This window comes from Neovison vison, chromosome 14, assembly GCF_020171115.1.
Source record: "Neovison vison isolate M4711 chromosome 14, ASM_NN_V1, whole genome shotgun sequence".
Taxonomy (NCBI): Eukaryota; Metazoa; Chordata; class Mammalia; order Carnivora; family Mustelidae; genus Neogale; species Neogale vison.
In genome coordinates this window covers 11,131,865-11,153,855 of record NC_058104.1, presented here as the reverse complement: position 1 = coordinate 11,153,855, position 21,991 = coordinate 11,131,865, and the positions used below count along the sequence as shown (strand labels likewise).

General features: G+C 59.5%; 2 protein-coding genes across 3 annotated transcripts in view; one reads left to right on the top strand and one right to left on the bottom strand.

The window, feature by feature from the left end:
* Positions 1 to 13,831, top strand: NSUN5 (NOP2/Sun RNA methyltransferase 5). Of its 2 annotated transcripts, XM_044233607.1 has the most exons (11): positions 1 to 211; positions 3,377 to 3,796; positions 3,880 to 4,002; positions 4,482 to 4,656; positions 4,750 to 4,858; positions 11,971 to 12,109; positions 12,196 to 12,311; positions 12,619 to 12,797; positions 12,967 to 13,177; positions 13,254 to 13,394; positions 13,471 to 13,831. In XM_044233607.1, the coding sequence occupies exons 2-11, from the start codon at positions 3,704 to 3,706 to the stop codon at positions 13,607 to 13,609; spliced, it is 1,425 nt and encodes a 474-aa protein (XP_044089542.1). In that variant the 5' UTR covers positions 1 to 211; positions 3,377 to 3,703; the 3' UTR covers positions 13,610 to 13,831. The 2 variants fall into 2 exon arrangements, with proteins under 2 accessions (XP_044089542.1, XP_044089543.1); XM_044233608.1 differs by lacking the exons at positions 1 to 211; positions 13,471 to 13,831 and having other exon boundaries at positions 3,276 to 3,796; positions 12,623 to 12,797; positions 13,254 to 13,333.
* Positions 13,821 to 21,991, bottom strand: part of POM121C (POM121 transmembrane nucleoporin C) — a 28,126-nt gene continuing 19,955 nt past the window's right edge. Inside the window, exons 7-13 of the mRNA XM_044233605.1 lie at positions 21,641 to 21,714; positions 21,072 to 21,196; positions 20,848 to 20,950; positions 20,432 to 20,632; positions 17,934 to 19,571; positions 16,336 to 16,458; positions 13,821 to 15,935 (exon numbers count right to left, since the gene is read on the bottom strand). Coding sequence (XP_044089540.1) covers positions 15,838 to 15,935; positions 16,336 to 16,458; positions 17,934 to 19,571; positions 20,432 to 20,632; positions 20,848 to 20,950; positions 21,072 to 21,196; positions 21,641 to 21,714 — 2,362 coding nt within the window. The 3' untranslated portion in view covers positions 13,821 to 15,837. The remainder of the gene's footprint in view (positions 15,936 to 16,335; positions 16,459 to 17,933; positions 19,572 to 20,431; positions 20,633 to 20,847; positions 20,951 to 21,071; positions 21,197 to 21,640; positions 21,715 to 21,991) is intronic.

The following is a 21,991-nucleotide window of genomic DNA, read 5'->3' as shown; positions in this document are numbered from 1 at the left end:
CGAGCAGAGGAGAAGCGCTTTGGGGCGTCCAGTCCAGGGAGGGATGCTGCAGCCGGAGCCGGGCCGGGGCGGGCCGTGGGTGCTGCTCCAAGCACATGACCTGTTCTGTAGTCCTGACAGCGTGGGAGCGCGAGAGCCTGCTCGGGGAGAAAACTAGCCGGCGGGAAGGAGGCCGGAGATGGGACAGCAGAGCCGAAGCAGCTTAGAGCAGGTTTGCCAACTGAACGTAGAGGTGTTGGGAGAACCGGGAGGGTGTGCCGGCGGCGGGGGTGGCGGAGGCCGGAGCTCCGCAGCAGAGGAGCTGTCCTGCCGCGACGCCCCAGCCTCAGCAGGCGAGGCCTGAGGAGTATTTGGAGCTTCTTGGTGGCTTTGGAGGAAGCAGTGTCTGTGGCCTAGTGTGGGAGACAGACTGCAGGGAGTTACGTAGCACGTGAGGAAGAAGGGGAGGCGGTCACTGCTGATTTTTGTTTAAAGCCGCTGGATGGGGAAGGGGAGAAAACCAAGTCAGTAGTTTGAGAGAAGGTGGGATTCAGAGAAGGCACTTCTAGGGTAGAGGAGGCTGAAACGGTTGTCCTACAGAAATACCCAGGAGCCATGCATGGAGGTTGAAGCTTTCTTAGTGGTCACGTATTAGACATTAAAAGGCACAGGTCACCTAGCGTCCACATCTTGGCTTCTAATGGCCATTCACCGATGGAGAGGAACCAGGGCTCCTTGGGTAAATGGCTGGTTCTAGGATTGGGGCAGGAAACACGCTGGGCCAGGAGCTGCTGGCAGTGCCTGGAAGCGCTCACAAACAAGGGTGTGAAAACCCTATAATAAGGCCTTTCAAAGGGACATGGGAGCCAACTGAAAGCACTCCCAGTGGCCCAAATGGGAAAAAGTTGAGCGACAGAATAAAATAGTACGTGTTTCCCCACTGTCAGTAGGTAGAGAGTTTCTGTGCAATTTACTTCATACTTTGAGTTGTAGTTCGCTGAAGTGGAGTAATGAGAAGCAGCGATTACCATTACTTAATGTGGAAATATTTAACATTCCCAGACACCCCAAATTAACTGCTTCTAAGCTTCTCTTACCTTCGGCTACGTCTTGCGAGTGGACGCACACGGTCGATCAAGGTAAAGCACAGTTGAGAGCTATGGAGGCCGATGCTGAGAGGCGGAGGGTGGAGGGCTGGGCAGCCCCTCTACCCCGGCATGGGGTGTGCGCTGCGTCTACGGGGGCTTGTGGCAAGACAGTACCATTACTTTTCGCCTTTTTCAATAAAGTGAGAATTCTCTTAGGCTTTCTTTCAGTTAGCGAAAACAGGTACTACTGTAGGTCTTTCGTAAAATGAAGTGGTGTTAATGCACACTTTCAAAAGGTGGGGGATGGGGCATCTGGGTGGCTCAGTCAGTTGAGCATCAAACTCTTGATCTCAGCTCAGGTCTTGATCTCAGGGAGGTGAAATCAGCCCCACACGAGGCTCCATGCTGGGTGTGGAACACACTTTAAAAAGACCAGGGGAGGGGCGCCTGGGTGGCTCAGTGGGTTAAAGCCTCTGCCTTTGGCTCAGGTCATGATCTCAGGGTCCTGGGATCAAACCCCGAATTGGGCTCTCTGCTCAGCGGGAAGCCTGCTTCCCTTCCTCTCTCTGCCTGCCTCTCTGCCTACCTGTGATCTCTGTCAAAGAAATAAAATCTTAAAAATAAATTAATAAATAAAGCAGGGGATTCCTGTACTGAATTACAACTCAAAGTATGAAGTAAATATCCATGAGTCCATAATGATAAGTGGCTAGTTAAATAAAGAGAGAGAATTCTGCAGAATTCCAAATAATTTATGTAGCTACTTTGCCCTCAGAAACGGAGAGTGTAACTCCCTACTCCTTAAAGGGCGGGTTGTGCATAGTGACTCCTTCCCAGAGGGAACAGAGGGATAAAGACTAGTTTACAGTGGAGAAAGACGAAGAACTACCTTAGCCAGGTGATCAAGGTAAGCATCAACAGTCCAGGTCATGCTCCTACTATATGCCCTTGATATGATCTGATGAGGATGGTACATTACCTGTAGTCTTGCAAAAACTCATTAAGCCAATCTGGTCACGAGAAAAAAAATCAGACAAATCCCAATGAGGAGACATTCTACAAAACACTGACCAGGATTCCTCAAAACCATCAAGGTCATCATAAACCAGGAAAGTCTGAGAAATCGTCACAGCCAAGGAGATAATGACACCTGAATTTAATGTGGCGTCTTAGATGGGACTGAAGAACAGTAAATAGTCATTAGGTAAAAGCCAAGAAAATCTGAATCCTCTATGGACTTCATTAATATTGATGCACTTGTTAACCATTCACCTGAAAGAGTGGGGATTGGGATTGTTTTAGGGTGGATTACGTGAACAGCTACCAGCTGTCCACGCCAGTTTGTGCACTGCTCATTCCCTCCTTCCGTCGCGCAGAAGATGCTAGGTCCTTACTGCGAGGAGAACACTGGTTTGGGAGGTACAGATAGATGAGGGTCAAAAGGATTTGCCCTCGTGGAGCCAGCTAGAGAATAAATCATGACTGCAGCTGGAACAGGTGCTATGAAGAAAACAAAATAGATGTGACTCAGTTGGGAGTGGGGTTTCCACTCAAAGATCACTATTAACCCACCTAGAGCTACAGGACTGGGTGAAACGTTTAAACAACTCAACAATTTGGATGTAGACTAGAGTCAACCTCCTTGCAAAATGCTGACGTGCTTTTGGTGCTACAGGGAATGCACAGGCAGGTGATTCTGGTACACAGAGGCCTGTCCACTTGAATGCTTGAGACACTCATGTATTGGATTGATTCAATCAAATTAATGTGTACCAGTAACCCCATGAGTGCTGGGGATAGTAAGCAAACCCTACAAAATCCCTGTACTCCCAGAGATCCGCTGTGGACATTACTATAAAGGAATTATTACAATGCACAAAAAGCCCACCATTTGGAAACAAAGTGCTCTTCCTCACATCATGTGCCAAACTGAATTCTAAATGGTTAAAGATTTAAGTGTGGAAAAAAAATGAAGCCATAGTGATTGCTATATCGTAAAGGTGTTAAGAAGCGGTTCCAAGTATGACATCAAAGGCAGAAACCACATTTTTAAAAAATATGAAAACCGCCCCCAAACTATAAACATGAAAAAACAACAGTAGGAGCGTCTGGGTGGCTCAGTGGGTTAAAGCCTCTGCCTTCCGCTCAGGTCACGATCGAGCCCCGCATCGGGCTCTCTGTTCAGCGGGGAGCCTGCTTCCCTCTCTCTCTGCCAAATAAAATCTTTAAAAAAGCTTAAGAAGTGTTTTAAAACAACAGTAAACTGTACAAAATATACCTAAGACGAGGTATATATTGTTAATATACAGAGGACACAGAGATGGAGGGAGTGACCAAGAGACACTAACGTAACAGAACACAAAGGATCAATAAGCACAGTGTCAACCTCTGTAAGGAAACAGCAGGGAAGCCCCGCCGCCTGTCAGACTGGAAAAGATCGGAAACCAGCGGTGCGAGGAGGAGGGGAAGCCACTCTCCCAGCGCTTCACCTCACGCGGGGCTCGGGAGTCCTGACAGCGCACGGGAGTTTCCGGGTCGAAAGCCCGTGCCCTTTGACCCGGAAGTGCAGGCGGGCGGGGCGGTGCCAAGGCGAGAGTGCCTCGCGACACAGCCGTAAAGGCGCGTGGGAGCGCAGCATGGCGCTGTACGCGACGGCGGCGACGGTGCTGGCAGCCGTGGAGGGCCGACGGGGCTCCATCAAGGGGCTGGTGTACGCCAGCAGCTTCCAGGTAGCGGGGTTCGGGGGTTCGGGCCCGGCGGGGGGCGAGAAGGGGGCCCCCGCCTCAGCCGGTGTCCTCTCGGCCGCGCGCAGAACGTCAAGCAGCTGTACGCGCTGGTGTGCGAGACGCAGCGCTACTCCGCCGTGCTGGACGCCGTGATCGCCGGCGCCGGCCTCCTCCGCGCCGAGAAGAAGCTGCGGCCGCACCTGGCCAAGGTAGCGGGGCCGGGGTGGGGGGCGGGACCGGGCTGCGGACCTCCCGGACCCGGTGTCCGCGCCGAACCGTGCCCCGCGCGACTTCAGGAGTCTCCTCTGTCAGACGCGCGCGAGCATCTCTAGCCGCCGGGTCGCGGAGGCGCGGTGACCGTCCTGGACCTCCGAGCCCAGCGTGGAGGCTAAAGACGGGAAATGCTCAGGAGCCGCGGCGGGGACTCTGGCTAAAACACAAGGGTGGTGGTGACGACGAGGAGGAGGGTCGGATGCGGAGCGGGGCGGGTGAGCAGCCCTGGGGAGCGGGTTCGGGGCCGGGAGGCGAGACACCGGGCTGGGCTCCCCGCTCTGCCGCTCACCTGTCCTGTGGCCTTGGGCAGAACACCTTGCCCGGACCCGGTGCTCCTGGCGAGTGGTCGCCCAGCGCTGGGACGTCCCGAGACGCGCACGCTTAGGGCTGTCCCTCGTTCCTTCCCCACCCCCAGGTGCTCGTGTACGAGCTGCTGCTGGGGAAGGGCTTCAGAGGGGGCGGGGGCCGCTGGAGACCTTTGCTGGAGCGGCACCAGGCCAGGCTGAAGGCTGAGTTGGCGCGGCTCAAGGTTCAGCGCCGGGTGAGCCGCAACGAGGACCTGTTGCAAGTGGGATCCAGGCCTGGCACGGGTGAGCTGGAGGGCGTGTGGGCAGGAGGGCAGCGCCCAGGCCCCCAGAGGAGAGGGCCTCGGTCCTGCCCACTCACCGCCCATCGCTTCCTAGCCTCGCAGGTGCCTCGGTTCGTGCGCGTGAACACCCTCAAGACCAGCCCTGATGATGCAGTAGATTATTTCAAGAGACAAGGTTTCTCCTACCAGGGTCGGGCTTCCAGGTGAGCTGAGAACCCGGCCTGGCTGCTGGGGGCTCTGGGAAACGGGGATCCAGGCGAAGAGGGAGGAGGGGTGGTGGTGACGGCGCTCCGGTTTTCTCCTACTTTTCCAGCAGTTTCTCTCTCTCTCCTTCCAAGGCCTGGCTTTCTCTAGCCCTTAACTTAAAATCCTGTTTATTCAGAATTCACGACTTCAGAGAAATCCTTCCAAAACAATGTGCTGAAACACACAGTGTTGACTTATACTGCAAGGTAATTCCTACCTAGTTAACGTTCATCACCACGTATAATACAGAAAGTTTTTTTCTCTTGTGATGAGAAAAAAGAGGAGTAGGAGGGAGAGGGAGAGGGAGAGCGAGACTCAAGCAGGCTTCGTACCTAGTGTGCTGAAGCAGGGCTCGGCTCCTCTCAGGCCCCTGAGATGACCTGAGCCCACATCAAGAGTCAGAAGACACATCACTGACTGAGCCACCCAGGTGCCTCCTCTTGTGATGAGAACTTTTAAGATCTCTTAGCATCTTTCAGGTGCGCAGTACAGTAGCTCTTAGCGCCACCCACCGTGCCGTACATTAGAGCCCTGGAACTTACATATCTGGAAATTTGTGCTTTTGACAAACTTTACCCCTTTTGCAAGCACCCCCCCCTGCAGTCACAAAGCCGTCCTCTGTATTTATGAGTTCATTTTTTAAAGAGATTCCACATACGAGTGAGAACACGGTGTTTGTCTTTGTTTGATTTATTTCACTTAGCGTAAGATCCTCAGGGCCCATCATGTCGTCGCAGATGGCAGGATTTTCTATTCTGTGGCTGAAAAAAAATACACGCACGCACACACACACATACGTGCACGTAGTTACATGTTTTATTCATCTAACCGTTGACATTTAGGGTTTTCCAGGTCTTAGCGATTTTATATCTGTAGCAAACAGGGGCCAGGTATCTTTCTGAATTAGTGTTTTCCTTTTTCTTGGAAAAATACCTAGAAATGGGATTGCTGGGTCATCCGGCAGGCTCCAGCTGTGACCTTGTGCTGAGCCTCTGTGCTGTTTCCCACAGTGGCTGTACCAGTCCTCGTCACCCCCCGCGGTGCAGGGGCTTCCCTGATTCCCACATCCTCACCGACAGCTGTTTCTTAGTTTTGGGGTAATAGCCGTTCTGACAGGTGGGAGGTGACATCTCATTATGGTTTTGATGCTTGTTTCCCTCATGACTCGTGATGGTCACCTTCTCGTGTACCTGTTGGCCATCCGTCTTTGTCCAGTGTCATTCTTTTGCTCGTGACCTCCATTTTCCCGACCCCGTTATGGAAGAGACTGTTTGTTCCCTGCTGTATATTCGTGGCTCCTTTGTCACAAACTAATCGGCCATACAAGTATGGGCTTATTGCTGGGCCCTCTGTTCTGTTGCATTGATCTGCGTGTGTGTTTTTATGCCGGGACCAATTCTGTGTTGATGTCTGCAGCTTTGTAATGTCGTTGGAAATCAGTGGGAGATCTCTAGCTTTGTGCTTTCTTAAGATGGGTCTGGCTGTTCCGTTCCATACAAATCTTAGGATTGTTCTGTACCTGTAAAATGGCCATTGGAGTTTGTTAGAGGTCACACTGGCTCTGTAGACTGCTTCGGGTAGTGTGGACATTCACCGACATTCTTCCACTCCACGAGTGTGGAACAGCTTCTCGTTTGTGTCATTTTCAGTTTCTTTCCTGGGTCTTTGATCTCCTTGGTTGAATGTATTTCTAGTTTTTTGGTTTTTTTTTGGGATACGAGTGTAAATGAGATTGTTTTCTTAATTTCTTTTTTCTGGTAACATTGGTTTGCAAACTCCCTGGGAGCCTTCCAGGTATAATCTGAAACCAGGCCCCATACGCACGGGGCAGGGCCAGAGAAGGAACGAAGAAAGAGGCGGACTGGTCCAGATGGACATGTGGCAGGTTTAGTAATAAGGGAGCTTCATACAAGGCTTGCCTTGGGAAGCCAGAAGACGAGTAGATCCCTGCACCCCGGCCCCACCAGAATCTTAAAAATAGTTCCTAAGAGATCTTAACTGGGTTCAGTCGCGTGGAGGCCCATGTTGGAGGGTAGTGTGGGTTCGGTTCCAGAATGCTGCAATGAAGCAAGTCGGATGAATTTGTTGGTTTCCCAGTGGCCATGAAAGACAGGTTTATTTTATAGTGTAGCCTACAAAGTGTACAGGAGCGTTATGTCTGAAAAGACATTTATGTATTTTATTACTAAAAAATGCTAACCATCACCTGAACTTTTGGTGAGTCATAATCACTGATCAGAGGTCACCGTAACAAACACTGTACTCACGAAAAAGTTTGGAATATTGTGAGGATTATCAGAATGCGACCCAGAGACAAGAAGGGAGCAGATAGTGCTGGGAAAATGGGGCCTTCAGTTTGTAAAACAAAACAAAACCCCAACAAAACCTCACTATCTGCGGAGCGTGTCAGTAGAGCAAAATGCGGTGAAGTGAGTAGTAGCCTGTAGGCGGTCCCTGTGATCTCGACACCACGTCAGCTTCTCCAGGCTTTGTCGTTGGGGCGGCCTGTGGTGGGGAAGGCAAGTGGGATGCGCGTTCCAAAGACCGGGAAAGGGGCGAGGAGCCGCCTCTGTTTGCCGGGGTCCGGCTTGCGGGTCAGCCGGCGGGCCCGTGCTCTCAGTCACCTCCCCAACACTCCAACCCTGTGAGCAGCTCTAAAATCCCAGACGACCCTGTTTTCTGCCACGTGTCCTGAGTGCTCGGCAGGGGGTTCACTAGGAGGCGATGGCCGCATTAGGGGCGGGTCCCGGTTCTTGCTGGGACACATGCAGGAGAAAACAGATTAAGACCACAATTTCGCCTGGGTGGCTCAGTGGGTTAAGCCGCTGCCTTCGGCTCAGGTCATGATCTCAGGGTCCTGGGATCAAGTCCCGCATCGGGCTCTCTGCTCAGCAGGGAGCCTGCTTCCCTCTCTCTCTCTCTCTCTGCCTGCCTCTCTGTCTACTGTGGTCTCTCTCTGTCAAATAAATAAATAAAATCTTTAAAAAAAAAAAAAAAAAAGACCACAATTTCCCAGGGGCGCCTGGGTGGCTCATTAAGCGTCTGCCTTCAGCTGGGGTCGTTCAGGATCCCGGGGTCGAGCCCTGCCTCAGGCTTCCTGCTCAGTGGGGAGCCTGCTTCTCCCTCTGCCCTCCCCCTAGCACATGTGCTCTCTCTCTCAGATAAATTCATTCTTTTTCTGTTTTTTAAAGATTTGTTTATTTGACAGAGAGAGATCACAAGCAGGCAGAAAGGCAGGCAGAGAGAGAGGAGGAAGCAAGTGCCCTGCCAAGCAGAGACCCCGATGTGGGGCTTGATCCCAGGACCCTGAGGTCATGACCTGAGCCGAAGGCAGAGACTTAACCCCCTGAGCCACCCAGGTGCCCCAGATAAATAAATTCTTAAAAAAACAAACTCCCCACCCCCGAAATTCTCCAAATCAGTGGTAACACCCCTAAGCACCCCCAGACCCAAACCGTTGATTTATTAACATCCCCTAGGCTGGAGGCGCCATCGCTCAGGCCGTTGACTCGAGTCCTTGTGTGAGTTAATAAAGGGCCCGTGAGCACACTCGTCAGGCAGAAACACACAGGTGCCTCCTTGTGAAGCCGTAATCACGTCCAAGTGCATCCTGCTGGGGAGGTCGGCTTTCCTTATCCAAGACCCGTCGTTCAGTGTTCGGAAGGGCGGGCCCCTGGCGGCGCCGGGGGAGTGTAGCGGGGGCTCCCGTGTGTGCTTTCGTGTTCTCCGTCCCGGGCAGGGAACAGAGGTGCCAAGTGACGGTATCATCGGGAGACAGGTGACCACTGCTCTCCGGCCTGGAGGAGAGGAGGCCGGCAGCTTTCCTTTCTCGTTGGCGGGTGCGGGGAGGCAGCACTGCGGGGCGTGAGGAGGGGGGAGCAGAACATGCCAGACCGGGACCCCCACCTTCTGCCCGCTTCCGGAGCGCGCGTGCCGCTCCAGGTGGAGCGGTTTCTGCAGGGGCGGCTGGATCCCGCAGGAGAGGCGGCCGCTCCCCCGGCCCAGGGGTGGGAGGTCCCATCCCCGTTCTGGGGCCATCCCAGCGCGCGTTTCCCAGCACAGGGCAGCCTGGCGTTCTCAGCAGCGCAGCGCGCGGCCGGCGGGGAGAGGGTGGCGGCTCTTCCCTGCACGGAGTTGCCCGGGCGGGGGTCCCCGGTCTGGCCCGCAGAGCGGCAGGCCCCGATTCGTTTGGGTGTCTTAGAGCCTGCGACAGCGCTCGGTCCCACTGGCCAAGGAGCTTGGACCCGAGTAACGGCATCCGCTCTGCATCCTGTCTCCTGTGTGCCGGGCCGCCTGCTTGCGGGCCGGAGGGCTGATGGGTCCTGCACTCACGTCGTGTCCTTCTGTGCACTTGCACATCAGGACTGTTGAGCGACCCCCAGTCACGGTCTAGCACTTACCCAGGCTCCTTTCAGGTGGGGCCGAGGCGGTGACCACCTGCACGGAGGGTGGCTCGAGTGCTCGCTGGGGAGGGAGGGGCCGGGCTGGTGGCCTTGCCAGCTGCCTTGGGCAGGACTCCGAACACCTGGGCCACGTTACTGAGCTAACCGGTCCCTGGATCTCCAGGGCGTTCTGGCTTCCTTGGTAGGTGCCCTCCCGTCAGGGCGCAGCGGCAGGCCGCATCTGTGCTCCAAGCCGCTGCTGCCCGGAGGTCATTGGGGCTGGCCCGGGAGCCAGACTGTCGTCAGCTTCCGGCCCGCCGGGCGGGGTCGTGCTGCCGTGGGAGCCCCGATGTGGAACCCAGTGAACCCTCCTGTCTTTTCATATATCCTGACCCCGCAAGGGCTCATTCGTGATCCACCCCTCGCTTTTCCACCGTCCGCACCACAGGGGGGACCCCTTAGGGCCGCCCGCAGTGCGCGTGGGGGGCTGAGGGCCAGGGCTGGGGAGCGATCACTGGCCAGAACGTTCTGGCTGTGGCCGTGGCCGTGGCCGCCAATGTGCTGCTCCCACAGGGGCTGTGCATGGCACACACGACTGGAAGCTCTTGCTCTCTGGCGGGGACAGCTGGTGTCTTTCTCCTTCCAGAACTGGGAAGCAGCCGGGGTGGGGGGGGGGGGTGCCGCAGCAGTTTGGCCCTCTAACAGCACAACCTCCCCCCCGCCCCTGCTTTGCTCTGCGGCAGGGCCACCGTGTAGTTTCTCCAGTGAGTCCATTAAAGCGGCCTGCGCTTTCGGGGCCCCCCCATACTCACACAGGGTCCCCAAGCATCTGATGTAGGGGCCACCCCACACCACACAGAGATCGCCGGCCAGTTGGGGACCCCCACAGGCCATGTGCTCTGGTCTCCCGCTGGCTCCCCCGTGGCTGGGGGTGATCCCAGCGGGCGCGGCGGTGCAGCGGGTGGGTGGGCCGCTGCGGACGGGCCGGGGACAGGCTTCCTGAGCAAGGGCACTTAGCTGGGAGGCTTGTCTGGGGTGGCAGCAAGACGTCTCCACGCCCACCTGCCAGAATCTTCCCAGTTGATACGAGGCCTTCACGGGTTCTGTCTGCCGCCTTCCGGATGGCCTCTGCGCCCTGGGACTGTCTCAAGGCCGCGTCCCAGGGCGGGCTCTGGGAGCGGGGAAGGCAGGCAGGACGCACGCCCCAGGGACGGGGTGCGGGAGGGGCTGGGTTGCCCAGGCCCTGTGCCCGGCGGTGGCCACGTCATCTCCGTGGCCGCCTGGTAGTGAGTCGTCTGTGTAAGAGACACAACAGATTCTTCTGCGTGGGTTTTCTGTCCTGCTTTACCGAATCCACTTGGAAGTTCTAGCAGTTTTCTGGCTGGCGTTTTCCGCGTCCGCCGTCCGCGTGTGGGGAGGTCCCCTGCCCTCCTTCGTGGTTTGGATGCCGCGTCATGTCGCCTGTCGTGCTGACTGGGTTGTTGCGTGAAGGGGGCACGAGGGGGCGTCCTTGTCCTGTTCTCGATCCCAGAGGAAGGGCTTTCAGGGGTTCACCCCCGAGTGGGGTGGCCGCGGGCCTTTCCCAGTGGCCTGCACTGTGCCCAGCTTGTGCCCTCGACACCTGCTTTGCAGAGTTTTGTCATGAGCGGACGTCGACTCGTCAGAGACCATCAGGGTCTTTGTACTTCATGTTGTGGATGTGGGACCAGGTATTAGGTCTGCAGGTGTGGATGCGTCCCACGTTCCTGCGCTTTGCGCCTCCAGCGTCCCCTGTCGTCGGCGAACAGATGGCCGCGAGGCCAGCCGCCGAGCCCCCGTCGCGCCCGTCCTGCCCGCTGTACCTTTCTGTCCTCCTGGACCCTGCGCGCCATTTTCTATTTTCACGGGCAGGAGAACCTCCCGGGTCTCCCCTGCACCCCCCACCTCCTGGGGGCTTGACAGCTCTGGGAAGTGCCTCTGCTCCCTCCCTGTCCCCTCCTGCCTGTGGCCTGCTGCTGGGAGGCCAGGGTGGTGCAACGCAGGGAAGCTTGGGTTTGGCTTCGGCTCTGCTTGGCAAGGGGCGCGTGCTGTGCTCTGTGCTCCTTCCACAGCGGGGAGCGGGCCTTCCACCCGCGCCCCTCGCGTGTGGCGCCCCCGGCCCATCGGCCCCCTCCCCCCGAGGTGGGTGTGTAACTGCTGGCGTTTCGGGGGCACCTGGATGGCTCCTTGGGTTAAGCCACTGCCTTCGGCTTGGGTCATGGTCTCGGGGTCCTGGGATCGAGCCCCACATCAGGCTCTCAGCAGAGCCTGCTTCTGCCTCTGTCTCTGCCTCCTTGTGATCTTTGTCAAAATCTTCAAAAAAACAAAAAAACCTGCTGGCGTTTCTGGAGCGCCTCACTCGTGCCGGATACTGTACGCATCTCGCGTGGAATAACCCAGTTCTCCCCGTGACCGCTTCCCAGAAGCGGGAGGGGTTGTGACGGAAGGCACCTGCCCTCGTGTCCCCCGCTGGAAGGTGGCGGAGGTGGGACTCTGGGCCAGGGCTGGCCCGAGCGCCAACGTGTTTCCTTACCTGCTGCCTCCGTCACCAGCCGTACGTTTCTCCGCAGCAGTCTGCGGCATCTGTCGCGTGAGGTCATACATAGAAGGTCCAGCCTGGTGCTCGGCCGGGGGGACTCAGACGTTCCATGCTTCTTGTGCCCTGGCAGCCTCGAGGACCTGCGGGCCCTCAAAGGGAAGTGCTTTCTCCTGGACCCCTTGTTGCCAGAGCTGCTGGTGTTCCCGGCCCAGACGGATCTGCACGACCACCCCCTGTACCGGGCCGGTCACCTCATCCTGCAGGACAAGGTGGGGCAGGTGGGCGGGAAGGGGGCGCGTGTGTGGGTCGGACGGCGCGGGGTCCCCGTGCGCCAGCGCCTCGCTCTGCCCCCCAGGCCAGCTGCCTCCCGGCCATGCTGCTGGCCCCGCCCCCGGGCTCGCACGTCCTGGACGCCTGCGCTGCCCCAGGCAACAAGACCAGTCACTTGGCCGCTCTGCTCAGGAACCAGGGGTGAGTGCCCCGGCCAGCCAGAGGGGACGGCGTCTGAGCCCGTCCTTGGGAAGCGGGAACTCGGTGTCCAAGCAGGGCGTGCAGGCTGAGAGCACCTTCCTCTGAAGAATCCCATGTGGACCTGGAGCGGTGGGTGGGGGGCCCCATGCCCAGCTTCCTGTGGGGGCGCTGCTGTGAGATCGAAGCCCCCGCTCGGGTCCCGCTGACCAGACACGGTCCTGTGTCCCGAGTGGACGTGTTCTTGCATGTCACATCTGTGGGCCCTTGGGCGCCTGGTGATTCGCTGCAGCTGTCCCCTGTCCCCTAGGAAGATCTTTGCCTTTGACCGGGACGCTGCGCGGCTGGCGTCCATGGCTACCCTGCTGGCCCGGGCTGGAGTCTCGTGCTGCGAGCTGGCGGAGGAGGACTTCCTGGCGGTCTCCCCCTCTGACCGGCGCTACCGTCAGGTCCAGTACATCTTGCTGGACCCTTCTTGTAGCGGCTCAGGTGAGATGGGGACAGAGGGGGTCTGAGGGACCTGCGGCTCTGGGGTTCGCGCTGGCCTCGGGTTTAGCTTGGACTCTCCTCGTCCGGTGACCCAGGCCAGCGTTCTCACTCGTGCAGCAGGGACCTCTGCGCGAACCGAGGCCGTCTGCAGCTGACGCTCTGTCCTTAGGAATGCCAGCCAGACCGCTGGAGGAGCCCGGGGCAGGCACCCCGAGCAAGGCGCGCCTGCAGGCCCTGGCCGGCTTCCAGCAGCGAGCACTGCGCCACGCGCTTAGCTTCCCCTCCCTGCAGCGCCTGGTCTACTCCACGTGCTCCCTGTGCCAGGAGGAGAACGAGGACGTGGTGTGGGACGCCCTCCAGCAGAACCCAGGGGCCTTCAGGTAGCGGGCGGCCGCCGGGGGGCCGGGGAGGGGGGCTGCTCTCTTGTACCCACAGCCCTGCCATCCTCCTCCGCAGGCTAGCTCCCGTCCTACCCTCCTGGCCCCACCGAGGCCTCGGCACTTTTCCAGGGGCTGAACACTGCCTCCGGGCCTCCCCCGAGACCACGCTCACTGGTGGCTTCTTTGTCGCTGTTCTGGAACGGGTCGAGGTGTCAAGGTGAGTGGGGTGGCGGGGGCTGCGTGGAAGGCGCTGGAGGACCAGGCTGCCAGTGACTTAGGGACTCTCCTCCTAGCTCGGTCCCCGAGGCTGAAGCAGCAGCACCTGAACTCCGGGCCGGTGCTGCCCGGCGGAGGAAGAGGAGACGGCGCCGGGCCCCGGCTCCAGGCACGCCACAGGTCCGCGGAGCCGAGCCCGCTCCGGGGGCCAGTTAGAGCCTGGGCCTCTGTGCGGCTCAGCCCGCAGTCCTGCGTGACAGCTCCGTCCTTCCTACTGCCTGGTCACCGCTCTAGGAAGGAAAGCGGTAACCCTGGCTCTCCAGCGCGGGACACAGTGGACTTCCTTGTCCTGGGGCCCCTCCCTGGGCCGTGTCCCTGCCGGGGAGGGAGTGCCGGCCCGGCCGCGGAAATAAAAGGCAGGACATGGTCCACAATAGATCACAGTTTTTTTAATTCTTAATGACATAAGCAAGGAGAAAAATCTCACATTCATACGAAAAATTCCAACTAGACTCACAGGAATTAAGTCTTTATTTGTCATGGAAAGTCCCGCCTCCCGTCCCTGTCCAGTGCCCGTCCATGTACACACGCACACACACACGCGCACACAGGCTGGGCCGGGACACCCCCGGGGGCTCCCGAACCAGCGGTCCTGCCTGTGGAACGGAGGTAAACCAGCTCGGGGCACTACGACTCGGAGGACCGACCTTCCGCCCGGCACCTGGAAGCTCGGGGTCCAGACCCGTGCCCCAGCCCCCGGGCCGGACAGCGACCAGGGACTCGAGGCGCAGGCCTCTCCCCCGGCTGCCCGCACAGGGACACACGGCCTGCTCTCCCCGGGGGTGGGAGGGACAGTCGCCTGCCACAGCACTCAACCTCAGTCACGGGGCGAGGGGGGACTCATCACATCTACGTCACATTATTTATAAAATAAGAATTACATTTTATATCGTGTGTCCTGAAGGAGCGCGGGCCCCTCCGGAGAGCTGCCTGGGACGGCGCCGGAGCCTCTCCCGCAGGCGTGACTTCTCTACAGCGAACTCCTAGTCGATAGCGTTTATACGTAACCACCTCAGTGAACCAAGCTTGAAGGAATTTAAAAGGCAATTTAGCTTAAATACAAAAATAAATTTTTATTTTGTTAAAAAATGTTTAAATATGTTTTTCTTTTAATTTAGACACACGCATTCATACTTCTCCCAAAGAGGATGGGCATGGCAGCGAGGCTCTTGGGCCCAGGGGATGTAATCTGGGGGCGAAGGAAGCAGAGGTGAAGGGGAGGGGGAACCTGAATTTGAAGCGTGGTTCCTTAGTTTTGGTGTCTACCACAGCCCCGGGGGGATCTAGCCCACGGCGGGGGGGGGGGGGGTCAGGTCAGCGGGAGGCAAACCGCAGGGGGAAGAGGTCTTTGCTTCCCCTCGGCCCCATCCTCTCGGGCTGCCAGCCCTTAAAGTCGAAAACACCATCGGGAAATCCAGGCGTGAGCGCGTGTAGCGTGACGCGGCGCTGCTTTGCACGCTCGATGCGTGACGCCCCAGAAACGCGACAAGCGAAGTCCGGCACTACCAACATGCCGCCACTCACACGGTTCGATTCTTCCTCCAAACTCGATTCAAAGAGCAACAGACGCAAGCATCAGACTAACACGGGACGAGGCTTCAAACATACGGCCCAAGGGAGGGGGGCGGGCGCGGGCAGGCGGGCGAGGAGGGCCGTCCCGCCTGCTCGCCCCGCTTCCCTGGCGCGAGGGATCTGCCCTTGCAGCTGCCAGACTAACAGTCTCGAGCCACCAAGCTTTAAGGGGCCAAACTGGCAGAGGGCGGGGGACCACACGGGGACTCGGACTCGGCAGGAAGCGGAAGAGCAGGAGCAGCGCCCGCCGGGCTCTCCAAGGCAAAGCCAAATTCGGGGTCGGGGTCACCTCACAGGGAACCAGGGAGGGCCAGAGCAGCGAGAAGTGGGGAAGCAGGGTCCCCTAACGGGACCCGGGGACGACCACTGTTTACAGGCAAGCCAAGCACGGAAAAGCTGCGGGGCCAACCCGGCTCCCCGACCCTGGTCCCCCACTGCCCAGCAGCGACGCGGGCAAGCGCCGTGCCGGCGACACCCCCACCCCGAGCTGGCCCCTGACGACGCACGTCCTCCACAGAAGAGTCGGGAGAGGAGGTGACGGTATGTACAGATGTTCTCGCCCGCGCTCCAGCCTCCCCGCAGCTGCTCAAGCCAAGGGAGCAGGCGGCTGCCCTGTGCCCCCGCCCTCAGAGGCCCGAGGCTTCTCCCTCGAGCGGGCACGGCCACCAGGGCTGCCGCTGCCTCCCCCGGCGGAAGCTGAACGTGGGGGCGGCGGAGGTTGCTCTACGAAACTAGAAGGGTCAGAGGCTCCTCCCAGCAGGGGCTGAGGTCCACGTTTGGGCAGGGAGCGGGGGACAGGACGGGGACAAAGGCTATTTCTTGCGGGTGTGCTGCCTGCGGGCCTGCAGTCGCTGCCGGGCCCCAGGGGTCTTGGATCCTGCACCAATGGAAAAGGAAGGGGCCGCCGATCCTGGAAAGATTCAACAAGGTTTCATCAGGCAGCTGCTGCCTGGGGCACGTCCCCGGGCATCCCAATCTCTGGAAAGCTAGGCCAGCAGAAGGCTGGGGACTAGGCTGGGCCTCCCAGAACCGTGTTCAGTTGCTGGGGAAACGGGAGCATGGGGAAGGACTAGGAAAAATGCAGAATCCCAGATGACCCGCAAGCGAGCAGGAAGGCATTTCTACCCGGCTTTCCGGTGCTCTGGAACATTCCCTCCAACTCCCTTCTTGGGCTGTGCTGGCCCTCAAGCCAGGCCACATCTTTCTTGTGCTTTTGGGCCTGACCTTTCCCAAGGGCCCCCAGAGCCAGGAACCTATCAAGCACCCCTCCCTCGCTGGTCACACCGGCGAGGAGGAGACCCGCTGCTTACCGAAAGGTCTGACGCCAACAAAGCCTTGGGTGGGTGTTGAGGATGCCCCGAAGGAGAGACCACTGCCCGACGTGCCCACCCCGGAGGCAGGGGTGTTCTGACCAAAGGTGGGCGTAGAGGTGCCTAGAACAGAGACCGCAGCAAACTAGCACCTAGGCCAGGGCACAGAGGTGCCCGCACTGGGTACTGACGCCCGGGGGCTGTCCCCACAGGGCACCTCGGCCCTGGACCTCCGTGCCGGCTCACCCCAGTGGCGGGAACTGCTGCCCTCCCCACCTGCTACGGCCCGGCTAAAGCCCCACAGTGCTGCCCTCTGGCGTAGGGAGCGGAGTCTTTCTGCATTCCCGCCACCTCCAGAGCACGGGAGGGCCGCTCGGCAGACCCCCCACCTTCCGGCCTGACCAGGTGACTTCCCTCTGACACCGTTGAGTTCTGCAGCCTCTCCCGGCTTGCCCTCCCTCCAGAAACCTGAGCCTCCCACCAACACCGCCCCCCACCCGTGGGTCCGCTCGCCTTCCCAGACCACACCAGACTGCCTCTGCCCTTGCCACCAGAGGGCCACTGTCCAGTCCCGCCGCTGCCTCCCGACAGCCCTCAGAGGAGGGCAGGCCTCCTCACTCCTGACCTTGCCATCTCCCTTCTGCCTCCACCCCTGCCCTGTCCCAGTCACCCCTGACAACCCCCAGGGGCCCTCCAAGTTCCCAGAGGACCCCCAGGTCACGGAGCCCTCCCGTCCCAGCGTGCCCGTGTCCCCGCTGCGGGAACCTACTAAAGCGGACACAGGTGGGGTATCCCCTGCCCTCCGTGTGCTCACGTGTGAACGCTGCTGAGGAATAACCTAGCAGTGTGGGCTGGCCTCACCTCAAATTCATAAACCCAGTTCTCCGGTGCTCAGAGCTTCCTGAAAATTCTACCAGAATCTCATTATGTTCTTTTTCCCACTCTCCCAACCACTTCAAGAGGCCCTCCCTCCCTGTACACACAGCTCCCCAGTCCAGTCCCTGGGACCCTCTCCCACACGTGAGAATAGAAACCATCAGGACGAGAACTTGTAAGTCCCCTTTTGCAGGGCAGATACAATCCCTTAATTCTTCTTCTGAAATTCTACAAGGACCTCCCTTCCTACTTAAAATCCAAATTTAACTCTGGTCCTGAATGACCTTCAACTCCGCCTGCCTCCCCACAGCATTTTGGATCATTTCCATTTTCAGATCCTCGAGCCGCACTTTGCTTTTCTGTGTTCCTGAACGAGCAGAGCTTGCTCCTGCCCCGGGGCCTTTACACTGCCTCTCTGTGCCCAAAAAGCGCTCTCCCACACACACAGACCCACCCACACTCCTAACCCTTGTGCACAACCCAGATGGAGACTTGGCTTAAATTTCCTAAGAGCCTGACCTCCTTGACTCCCTGAAAAGCTCCTCCACAGCAACTCATGACGTCCTGCCTTCTACCTGACGCTTCCTGCTTCTCACCCTGCATTTCACCACTGACCATCAGCCTCGTCCCGGCCAGACTGGAAAGCTCTCTAAGTTAGGAAACTAATCCCGGCACGTAGAACGGCGCCTGCTGCGGCTGACCAACGCCATTCCCGATCTTACCTCCGAACACAGGTTTGCTCTCAGGGGTGCTGCCCACATTGAAGGCAAAGGGTGTGCTTTGACTGGGTCCGCCCAATGCGCTCTGACTCGAGCCTCCTCCGAAAGGGGTCGTGCCGCTGGTGGTCCCACTCTGTCCTGTGCCAAAGTTGAACGCTCCGGAGGTGCCGGGGGTGGCCACGTTGATCCCAAAGCCCCCGCTGCCAGCCGGGCCGGCAGATCCTCCGAACGTGAAGGGTGACAGCGTCGTGCTGCCAAACACGGAGCTACCGGTCCCGCTGCTGGTGGTCTGCGTCGTAGCTCCAAAGCCGGAGGTGGTGGCCGCCCCAAAGGAGAACATAGGCGTGCTGCTGCCGAAGGCGGGCTGGGTGCTGGCGGGGGTGCCGAAGGCGGAGGCGGCAGGCTTCAAGCTGCCGAAACTGGACTGCGTGGTGCCGCCAAAGGCAGGCTGGGCTGGGCCAGGCGCTGGGGTCGTGGCCGGGGTCGGGGCTGCAGAGTTCCCGAAAGTGAAAGAGCTGCCGAAGCTGGGGGCGAGGGCCGGCTTGGCGGCCCCCTGCTGCTGCCCGTCAGCAGCCCCGAACGCGGGCTGGGGGTTGGCCCCCGGGTACGAAGACAGCGCAGGCTTGGTGCTCAAGCCGAAGGGAATGTGGAAGGCCGGGGCGGCGGTGGTGGTGGTGAAAGTCGGCGCCGGCGGGCTGCTGGTGGTGGGCGCGGGTGTGCTGAGGCCCCCAAACCCGCTGAAGGAGGCGGCGCTGCTGCTGCTGGTGGCGGCGGCGGTGGCCTGCGCGGCTCCGGGCAGGGACTGGCCGAACGTGGTGACAGCCGTGGACGCGGGCGCGGCGGGTGGCTTGCCGAAATGGAAGATGGAGCCCGTGGCTGGGGTAAAGCTGGCCCCGGAGGCGGGGGGCGCCCCAAAGAGGAAAGGTGGCGCAGCGGAGGTGGTGGTGCTGGTCACGCTGCTCGCGCCGAAGCTGAACACGGGCTTCGACGCGGAGTCGGCCGACGTGCTGGCTGTGCTCGCGGGAGCCGTGGCTGAGGCGGCACCGGCCTGCCCGGCGAAGAGAGGAACGTTCCCGGCGGGGGCCGGGGCAGCGGTCTGACTGAAGGAGAAGGGAGCGGACAAGGGCGCAGACGCAGGGGACCCCATGCTGCCAAAGATAGGCTTGAACGTGGGCTGAGGGCTGCTGGCAGGTGCAGCGAGGGCAGAGCCGGAAGGTGCCGTGGTGGCGACCTTGGAGGGGCTGGACAGCAAGGGGTCCTCGTTCTCGCTTTTTGGCGGGACCACAAAGATGGGCTTGAACATGGGAGATGCTGAGGACAGGCTGGGGGCTGTCGACACGGGGGGGTCAGCAGGTGCGGCGCTCAGCATTCCCAGCAGAAGACTCGGCTTGGGGGTGGGGGACGGGGCAGCCGGGGCTGGGGACGTGGCAGACGTCTCAGCCTGAGGAGCCGGAGAGGACACGGTGGTGTCGGTGGCTGGTATCTGGGACGCAACAGGCGGCAGCCCCAAGAAAGAGGCTGCAGATTTGCTGTCTGAGGAGGTGCCTGGAAGGGGCCCTGACTGTGGAGAGCCAAGAGGGGCCAGAAGGCTGGGTGTCTTCGGAGGCGAAGGGGCCGCAGTGGCCGCCACTGCCGTGGACTCTGGGAAGAAAGAACACACATCCTGAATACCGCGACGGGCCGGCCCTCGGGGCTTCTGTGCCCAGGGCCAGGGGCCGGGTGAGGGCTGCCGAGTCAGTGACTCCCTCTATACCAAAAACCCTTCAAGTACCCACATCCCGAAATTAAGGTGCCGTTCACTATTTCCACCCTTCACAGATCGTAAGGTACTGGGAAAATATGATTTGGCTTAAATGGAGAATCGATGTGTGGACTCTTTGGAAAATCCAAACACCCAGACTCAAGTCCAGTGAAATCCCTTACTCACCCGAGAACGGTTTACCGCATTTGCCCACTGCGGGCGGGACGCGGAGCATGTAACTGTGGACCCTCTCAGGGAGAGGCCGAGGCCTGGCACAGCCCGCTGCGTGCCCAAGTGCACCCAGAGGAGTGTGGGCACATGCGGTGCCGTGACCGACCCCCCGACACCTCGAGGGAAAAGGACTGTGTCCTCTCGTGCCTGTGGTCTGAAAGGCTCCTACCCGTGTGAGCCCGTTTCCATTTCCGAGAGCCTCGCGCCTCGCAAGCTGTTACCCGCGTGTTACCGAAGAGGACGGCAAGGCTCAGAGCAGCTCAGGAAGCGAAGAATTTCAAAGCACGAGCCACGTGGGCCCCGAGACAGCCACAACGAGGCCGCCGACCCCAGCCTGAAGCGCGGCAGCCCCCTTCCCGCGAGCTCGCCGGTCACAGACTTCAGAAGCTCTTGGGCGCGCACCAGCTCGGGACGGGGGAGCCGCACGGGCTCAAGCTCCCCCAGGTTTCCGGGGCTGGCGGGCGTGCGACTTCTGCTTCGAGGGAAACCGAGCCGTGTCCTGTGCGGCAGAGGGGGCTCGCCCACTCACCCGGGGAAGGCGGCAGGCTGGCGGAACTCTGCAGCTTCTTCAAGCTCTCCAGCAGGGGGTTGGGGCTTGGGGCGGGGGCGGGGGCTGTGGCTGCGGCGGGGGCTGCGGTGGTCCCAGCAGGGGTCCCAGCAGCGGGCAGGGTAAACGTCAGAGAAGGCTGCGTGGTAGGGGGCTTCTCGGTGACACAGTTTGAGGCAGCATCTAAAGGAAGAAAGACCGCATTTGGCAATTTTCTCCCAGGGGTACACCACGGAGCACGGGGCGTTCGGGGCCTCAGCATCTGCTTATCTGGAAATCCCTCTCCAGTGCCGGTGCTCATGGTTCTCCTGATTCTACTGAGGACCCAAAAGGATTTCTCAGATGAGAAGGACCCAAATAAAACCCTCTGGAGAGTGGAGCTGGTCGCTCTTCCTTACCGGTCCCTTCCGCCAAGGCCTTGTTAAACCACCGCAGCGAAGCTCTCTTTTCCAGTTCGAGGTCCTCGGCGGTGATGGAGTAGCCAAGCTGGGGAGGAGGGGGCTGCCAGAGACAAAGACGAGGGGCCTGTCAGAGAAGCCGGAGGAAGCCTGCATCCGGCTTCCTAGAGCTCGCGATGGCGGTGCTGGGGAGGGCAGGTGTGGACGGACAGACAGAGCCCTACCAGCGTCAGCCGGGCCCCTCGCCGCGAGGGCAGCAGCTGAACCTTCCGCTTGCGCTGCCCTGAGCTGCCAGGTGTGGGCGGGGAGCTCCACGAGTTCTGTGCTTTCCATGTGGTCGTATCTGCAGCTGAAGAAACAAACGAGGGCTTGTATTCTTCCTTTTCTCTTCCAGAAATGGCTGGGTCTGTCTACCCACCGGTTCTACACACCGAAACTTCACTGGGTCCCTCTGAAAGGTTCTATCTTCCATGGTTGGGGTCTTGGGTACTGTTCCAACATTATTTCAGACAGGAGGGCCCCCAACACAGGCCGACAAGCGCTTACGACCGGATGGGCACTACCTAGGCCGCCTGCAGATGGCTGCCCCTCTGCTGACCGCCAGCCCACAGGCACGCCGGGCTGCGATGGAGACCGGCCCGGGCCACAGACTACAAGACAGGCCCTTTCTGCTCTGTGCCTACCAGGCCCTACGCGCAGCGGTGCTGGTCATGTGTTTCCAGACAGGCGGCGGGCTGCGCAGCCTTCAGACACGCTCCCGCCGCGAGCCGCTCTCGCACACTTCTCAACCTACCTCTTTCTCCCTGGGCCTCCTTGTCTGCTGCCGACGGAGTCGAAGAACGGGAGCGATGAGAAAGCTCGTCTTCTCTGCGGGCAGAAGAGGCGCAAGTGTGCTCAGAAACACCTCCTGACTCGGACACGTGGGTGGCTCAGTGGGCTAAGCGTCTGCCTTTGGCTCAGATCATGATCCGAGGGTCCTGAGATGGAGCCCCGCATCGGGCCCTCTGCTCAGCAGGGAGCCTGCTTTTCCCTCTCCCCAAACACCTGCTTGTGATCTCTCTCGCGCTCTCTCAAAATAAATAAAAGTAAAATCTTAAAAAAAAAAACAAAAAAAACCAAAAACCCACAAACCAAAAAACTCCTC